The sequence below is a fragment of the Montipora foliosa genome, chromosome 8, assembly GCF_036669935.1.
Source record: "Montipora foliosa isolate CH-2021 chromosome 8, ASM3666993v2, whole genome shotgun sequence".
Taxonomy (NCBI): Eukaryota; Metazoa; Cnidaria; class Anthozoa; order Scleractinia; family Acroporidae; genus Montipora; species Montipora foliosa.
Window position 1 is genome coordinate 52,754,563 of NC_090876.1, and position 8,378 is coordinate 52,762,940.

An 8,378-nucleotide genomic window follows, 5' to 3' on the forward strand; every position below is an offset into this window, starting at 1 on the left:
AGTTGGATATGTGATGATAGATAGCCAACGAGGCGCGTAGAGCCGAGTTGGCTATAATCATCTCATATCCAACAAACGCGAGTGGAATAACTGTTTTATTAAAACGCCCCCAAAATATAGGAAACTAGACTACAATAAAAACTAAAAGGCCCAAAAAAATCACGCATATGCTTGCCGTGTTTGTAGACCATGTTATAATGGCTCATAACCAATGATGGCTTAACCAATCAAAACTCTCGAATTGCATTATCGAATAATGTAGTTTTTAATAATAGTGGATATTAACCGAGCCGCAAAGTGGAGATATAAATGAGTGCACATCAATTTGTTGGTCCTTTTATATACCCTTTTTGCTATCCTCTATGTCATCGGTCGAAAGCAATAGCTGTCAACGCCAACGCAGTGCAAATGGGATGGATGTTTGTTGTTTGTGTCTGTTTCAATAAATTGGAACTATTTTGCTTTCAGCGGAATTCCGATTCTGATCACAAGCTGATGCAAAAAAAAAAAACATGTATGATGATCTCGCTGGTAAGAGCTTTCAAAGATCTCAGCATGACTTAAAATTTACGTCATCGACGATGAGTGAAAACAGAATAGGCCTTTATGACGGCTTGGAAGCCATCTTGACGGGTAAGCAATCGTCTCCGAAAAAACAGTGTTTCTATGGGAAGCTACGTTAAAGTAACTTGAAAAACCTTGAATATAGAAAATTTGTGGATGGCAAAATTTAGTTGCTAACCAAAGGATTTTACTGAAAAAAGAGATTAATTTAAGATTTAGGTGGGAAAATTCTAGTGCAGGTAGGATCCTCAAGTTGGCATTGATTTATTAACTCTAATCGCAGATATTGACGAGTGTATCACACCAATGCACAATTGCTGTAGGATCGTATACTTGCTCGTGTAAACCAGGATACTTTGGTGATGGATACAATTGTACTGGTGAGAAAATGGAAAGTTATATCATGGATTAGTATATCTTCGATAATTCAATGTACGGTTTATTGCTAATTAAAAACTCAGTGTATAGGTTGGTGTAGAACTCATGATGGTTTACTTACTAACTTTGTTCTCAGATATTGAGGAGTGTATGGCTGGAAATCACACCTGCAGCTCTGACGCTAAGTGCATCAACACCATTGGCTCATATAATTGTTCTTGTAAGGCAGGGTTTGTTGGAGACGGACGAAACTGCTCAGGTCAGATTTCTCTTGCATATATTACTTTTGTCTTTTAAGGTTACGGCTAAACGCTACGTCAATTGCAAAGCACGATGACTCAGTAGATTGGAGTAATGCATAACTAAGCCTTGCTGGAAGACCTAGAATAATACTTTAAAGCTACGTTTGCATCCTAAGCTGTAAATAGAGTGGTTCATCTAGAAAAAAAAAAGTGACAGGCACATAAAATAGGCCTCATCACAGTTTGGAAGCCATCTTGACGGGTACGCAAACGTGTCCGAAATAACAGTGTTTCTATGGGAATCTGCGTTAAAATGACTTGAGAAAACCTTGAATGTAGAAAGATTTGAGAACGGTGAACTTTAGTTGCTAACCAAAAGATTTTACTGACGAAACTTGAGGTGATTTTCGTGTAATAATAACCTCAACGCCAACCAATCAGCGCAGAGAATTTTGAATAATCACCTATATAATTGTATCAAAGTATTTACTCTAATCGCAGATATTGACGAGTGTGTCACACCAATGCACAATTGCTGTAGAAATGCATTGTGTAACAACACCAAAGTATCGTATACTTGCTCGTGTAAGCCAGGATACTTTGCTGATGGATACAATTGTAATTGTACCCGTGAGAAAATGGAAAGTTATATCATGGATTAGTGTATCTTCGATAATGCAATCTACGTTTTATTGCTAATTAAAAACTCAGTGTATAGGTTGGTGTAGAACTTATGATGGTGTACTTTCTAACTTTGTTCTCAGATATTGAGGAGTGGAAATCACATCTGCAGCTCTGACGCTAAGTGCATCAACACCAATGGTTCATATAATTGCTCTTGCAAAGCAGGGTTTGTTGGAGACAGAAGACAGAGCGAAGACGTCAGAGGATTGGCGTAATGCGTAACTAAGCCTTGCTGGAAGCCAGAATAATACTTCAAGCTCACGTTTGCATTTTAATCTGAAAAATAGTGGTCCATCTAGAAAATAAAATGGGATAGGCACATAAAATCCCCTATTATGACTTAGCAAAACGTTCTCCCATCGTCGCTGACGTAAATTTTACGCTATGATAATAGCCTTGAAGCCTCTTACCAGCGTATATACCTGCCTTACAAGAGCAATTATATGAACCATCGGTGTTGATGCACTTAGCGTCAGAGCTGCAGGTGTGATTTCCAGCCAAACACTCCTCAATATCTGAGAACAAAGTTAGTAAGTACACCATCATAAGTTCTACACCAACCTATACACTGAGTTTTTAATTAGAAATAAAACGTAGATTGCATTATCGAAGATATACTAATCCATGATATAACTTTCCATTTTCTCACGGGTACCATTGTATCCATCACCAAAGTATCCTGGTTTACACGAGCAAGTATACGATCCTTTGGTGTTTTTACACAATGCATTTCTACAGAAATTGTGCATTGGTGTGATACACTCGTCAATATCTGCGATTAGAGTCAATAAATTACTTTGGTACAATTACATAGGAGATTATTCAAAATTCTTTGCGCTGATTGGTTGGCGTTCAGCTTATTATTACGCGATAATCTCCTAAGCGATTTTCTTAAATTCTCGCGAGCCATTTTGTCGAGATGACAGACGAAGAAATTAATTGTTTTAAAGAAAATGAATATTCTTTAAATTATTTAGCTATATTATCTCATTGTTTTAGTGTATACTACATTAAATATTTATCGAGGGGATAGCTATTGGTGAATATTTCCGAGCCCCAAAGTGGCGAGGTAAACGAGTACACACATCAATTTATTGGTCCTTTTATATACCCTTTTCCTATCAATGTCATCGGTCGAAAGCACTAGCTGTAAACGCCAACGCAGTACAGTTGGGATGAATATTTGGTTTTTGTGTCTGTTTCAATACATTGGAACTATTTTGCTTTCAGCGGAATTTCGATTTTGATCTACAAGCTGATGCAAATGAAAAAAAACGTGTATGATGAGCTTGCTCGTAAGAGCTTTCAAAGCTCTCAGCATGACGTAAAAATTTACGTCCTCTTCGATGAGTGAAAACAGGATAGGCCTGGAATGGGAATCTTTGTCAAACTAACTTGAGAGAAGCTTGAATGCAGAACATTTGGGAATGGTAAACTTAAGTTGCTAACCAAAGGTTTTACTGAAAAAATTTGAGGATTTGAAAAAAAATACAGACTAATATATTAATTTCAAATTTCGCCTGGAAAATTCTAGTGCAGGTCGGATACTGAAGTTTCGTCAGTAAAATCCTTTGGTTAGGTTTGGTTAGTTTACCCTTCTCAATTGTTTCTACATTCAAGGTTTTCTCAAGTCATTTTAACGTAGATTTCCATAGAAACACTGTCATACTGGACACCTTTGCCTACCCCTTAAGATGGCTTCCAAAACCATTATGAGTCCTACTTTATGTGCGTATCACATTCTATTTTCTAGATGAACCAATCTTTTTACAGCTTAGGATGCAAACGTAGCTTTAAAGTATCATTCTTTATCTTCCAGGAGGGCTTAATGATTACTCCACTCCACTGACGTCAGCGTACTTTGCAATGGAAATAGCGTTTAGTCGTAACCTTAAATAATTAAAGTAACATATGCAAGAGAAATCTGACCTGAGCAGTTTCGTCCGTCTCCAACATACCCTGCCTTACAAGAGCAATTATATGAACCATTGGTGTTGATGCACTTAGCGTCAGAGCTGCAGGTGTGATTTTCAACCAAACACTCATCAATATCTGAGAACAAAGTCAGTAAATACACCATCAATATTTCTACACCAGCCTATATACTAAGTTTTCAATTAGCAAAGTACCGTAGATTGCATCATCGAAGACAAACTTATCCATGATAAAATGTTTCGTTTTCTCACCGGTACAATTGTATCCATCACGAAAGTATCCTGGTTTACATGAGCAAGTATACGATCCTTTGGTGTTGTTACACACTGCATCTTTACAGCAATTGTGCATTCGTGAGACGCATTCGTCGATATCTACGATTCGAGTAGATAAATGTGCATATAGAGGTACGCCATAACGTGTCAGAGGAATAAAAAGACATGATTTGAGGACAAGATTGCAAATATATCAAAGCCGGAGTTTTTTAACCATGTCATCCTACAGTTACCATCACGTACCATACTTATTTAGTTAGAAACAGAGTTAGTAGCAGTGAAAGCAACAGGTAGACAATATGAGGATAGAAAAGACGAATCAAGGGATACCTTGTTGACAATAGGCAAACTTCCATCCTGGAGGACAAACACAGCGATATCCTTTGTCTGTATACCCAGATTGGCAAACACCTCCGTTGTCACAGCGACCTTCCTTATCACAGGCACTCTTTAAACAAAGGCAAAAACAACGCTGGCTTACAAATGATTTTTTTCTTATATATGGCGGGCTTACTGTTACCTAAAACCCATTACCCGGATCCTCCATCTTCTATATTAGCCGTCTAAGTCAACCCTGTCTTGTATCTTTTTATTTTTAGAAGCACATCCCAGGGGATTTTTACCGATGTGTTCACAATAGCCAATCATAAGAGGACTTATGGTTGACCATTAATTACGTCACAATGCAAACACCTGAAACGCCAAGGTATTTCGAAATAATGAAACACATAGCAGTTTAAAAGTTCTAAAAATATGGGATATGGGACAGGGTTGACTCAAAGGTATAATACGTATGGAGTCTCAAGGTAGTGGGTTCCAGCTGTTACGTCATCGGTCATTAGGGATGGCGAATGGTAAATGCGAGACTTTGCGAGACGGCGAGACCAGCGTTTTTCTTTGCGAGCCCGAGACATTTTGACTTTTTAGATTGCGAGACCGAGACTTCAAAGTGTTTGACACCTTCATATAAAAAACGAGACTGCGAGACGCACATAACCGCTCAAAAGAAGAGACTGCGAGACCCGTGAAATTCGACTAAAATTTTGCGAGACCGAGAGTTTTTGATGAACCATTCGCCACCCCTGTCATTGTAAGTGATGAAATTGTAATCTCTAAAAATATAGGATCAAGCTGGCAAGGTGTCCTTCTATCGTCAGAAACGGATACTTTTTTGGGGGTAATAACCTTGTTAATTGGCCCATCACATTGCTAGTATTCATATCTGTTTACTTTCGCGGTGAAAGTCACTCATTGTATGTTAACATTGTTCGCGTTGGTACTCTGTGTGCATGTGCCTGACTTTTCAGTGTTTGTGAATTTACGTTCTGTGCGTTCTAGCGTCTTTCACTCTAGTTCTTACAAAAGCCACTGTAATATGAACAGGAACATGAACACGAACGATTACACGATTACGTACATTAACGCAAACTAGAGCACAGAAACCGAGGACAAACACAAACGGAACAACACTAACGCAAACACAAACAACGTAGAATTGAGCCCAGCTGGTTTCCATATAATCGCCCGGATCGCCCCGATCGGACGAAACAGTGTATAGGCGATCCGGAAAATTCGTACGATTTGCTGTTTCCAAATTTCACTCCATCGTTTTGATCGCTTGGATAGAGCAGAGTTCTATCCGGCTGATCAGGATCCCCGCAGTCGCCTCTTTCCGCTATTGTTTTCATAAATTCGCCTGTACACTGTTTCGTGCATGCGATCGGGGCGATCGATGCTAAGGCTGGCGATTGTATGGAAACCATGTTTTTGAGAATTGAAACGCGAAGAGGAACACGTTAGCATTCAGTTGTGAGTGGAAGGACGAGAACTAGTACAAAAGGAAATTCTAACTGAGATTAGGAGGAGCAAACAAAAGGATCAATCCAATTTTCAGCCTTACGTCTGCTCCATGATAGAAGTAATCCACTGCGTCCAGAAACTCTGGACCATGTCTAAGATCAGTGGCGTTGTTCAGATCACATCTGTAAAGTCCCTCGTTATTTTTGTGGGTATGAATATTAACACTAACGCAATTAGGGTCTTGATAGCATCGCCACTTGCATTCTTCTAAATCGTGGACTTGGATAGTCGTGATGTTATGTTTCACCAGCAGTTTGTGGGCGAAGAAAAAAAACGATGGGAAGACAAGTTCCCGACAATCATCTATAAAATCAAAATTAACTATTACAATCATCATTATAAACTAATGCAGAGATAATTAGGCTAAACATTTTCCCTTGATCTTGAGTACAAGTCCAAATTAGTATTTTGTATGATGTTTTGAATACAATCAGCTCAATTTTCTCGACCTCAAGGAGAAATTTTCAAGCCCCGGTTAGTTATGAAAACGTGCATTCGCCTGTAAAGTACTTTCGTTCATCTCTCAAAAAATCATCCAGATGCAACTGAGTTTTCTATATCTTGTATGTACTAGCAAGCTTTTAAAGCTTTTAAGTCGCTTTCATTGAAAATAGCAAAATTACTGTCATTTGATTTTGCCGCTGTTAGTCGTACGCTGACTAGTTGCAGTGTACATTAGTTACTCATTTCGGACTAAACACAATTTTTATGTAGCTGACTACTCTAACAGAGTGCATGCGAGGAATTAACGCTGGTATTTGTGTACCCTCTTGTTCAATCAGAATCGAGTAGATTTAATGAAATAATTATCGAAAAACGTTAATGGCACCACGAAGTTCTCTGCTTGCAAATGAAGAACTATTTCGTAATCGATTTGCTTGTGTATCAGATAATGCGAGAATCCAGTGAGGGAGAAAATCGTTTGAATTAGAAAATAATTGACTCGCTGCACCAGATCTTCACCGTTTTTATTTATTTTGTTGAAAAACATTCACAAAAAGAGCTAATTTTAAGCATGAAAATTGCTTGCTGCCGATGAAACAGCATACTAATTGGAGACACCTAGCTACCCTATCCTAAAAAGATAATTACATAATGACTTCATTAAAAATACTAAGCCTAAAATAAAAGTTCTATAATGTACACTTTGCGTACAAATCATCAAAAGCCCTATCAGTTGTTACATAAAATGCAGTTCTGACGGTTGTCACTGCATGAGTAAGGCATGAGTAAGTTACTCAAATTTATAGTTACATTCGCCTCGCTCAGCTCAAATCGCCTAAGTCGCAATGTCGATCATGTAGGCGTCATGGAAGTTACAAAGCCAAGATTTACAGGGAAACTGGGGCTTTTTCTTCCTAGTAAACACGCCAAATTTCAGCGAGATTGATGGAAAGCACGCACACCTACGAGCTCTAAAGTAATGATTCAAATTTGAATCATTTTCAGGGGGTTCGAGGAAAAAGAGTTTTTCACTGGATTTTCTAATTAAGAAAACATTGGCAACAAAGTATGCGAAATGGACTGAAGAGGCTCCACCTGCGCCGATACTTCGATACTGGAGAAGTTTCAATAGTTTTTTTTAAATGATAGATAATTTTTGATATTTATTGATGCTGACTACTTTTATTTTGCATCTAATGATTTCTGAACCCTCCGTGAAAACAAGTTGTTGGCCATCATACGCGACAGGCGGAGAAATGGCCGGTTAAGAATTTCGCGCCCTCTATCGTGGTAGAGAAAAGAGTTAATTAACTCTTTTCTCTAGTTTCTCTACCACAGTAAAGGGTGCGAAATTCATAAACGCATTTTTTTTTCTCAAAAAAAAAATTAAAAAGCAATACATCAGTTTTAAAGCTAAGAAAGTAGGCTTCCCAAAAACACATAACCTATTTACAGAAAATTAACCTTAAGAGAGAAGGACGAAGAGAGAGGAAACGACACCAACCAAAGCGTTAGTTAAAACTTACCATTCGGACAGGCAGTTGTGACATGGAGCGAAACGAAAGCTGAGGTGATAATAAACTGCACTATAGGAGGAGTCCCCATCGCACATTCCTCACAGGTCAGTCGCAAATTAAGACTATTTGTGCAGGGTGTCTCGAAGTCTTATTAACACCCAGAGATGCAGATGTCAAATTCTTGTATAGGACTAATTATCCGTCGCCACAACAGAGTAGAGTTTGTTTTGGATATATTAAAATTCACTCCTGAACAAAAGGCATCATCTAGAGGCTCGGGGAAATAAATATAAGCATTTGTATGCATTTATTCCCCAGTGCCTCGAGATGATGCCTTTTGTTCAGGATACTCTCAAGGTTATTAAAATCGTAAAATTCCTCTTTTTTGATCATATCTAACACAAAGTGGCCTTTGAAAAGCTAATATAGTCAGGTCCATTCAAGACCTTTCAACAGTTGATTTTATTGAGAAGAAGGCC

General features: G+C 38.3%; 1 protein-coding gene across 3 annotated transcripts in view; it reads right to left on the reverse strand.

The window, feature by feature from the left end:
• The window catches only part of LOC137967817 (sushi, von Willebrand factor type A, EGF and pentraxin domain-containing protein 1-like), a 21,350-nt gene extending 13,211 nt beyond the window's left edge, over window positions 1–8,139 (reverse strand). The window contains exons 1-4 of one of the 3 annotated variants that reach the window (XM_068814399.1): window positions 7,909–8,139; window positions 5,979–6,157; window positions 4,409–4,526; window positions 3,798–3,920 (exon numbers count right to left, since the gene is read on the reverse strand). In XM_068814399.1, the coding sequence (XP_068670500.1) occupies window positions 3,798–3,920; window positions 4,409–4,526; window positions 5,979–6,157; window positions 7,909–7,987 (499 nt within the window). In that variant the 5' untranslated portion in view covers window positions 7,988–8,139. Of the gene's footprint in view, window positions 1–3,797; window positions 3,921–4,408; window positions 4,527–5,978; window positions 6,242–7,908 lie in introns of all 3 variants that reach the window. The other 2 variants (XM_068814398.1, XM_068814400.1) reach the window with 2 other exon arrangements.
• Between the last annotated feature and the right edge of the window lie 239 nt (window positions 8,140–8,378).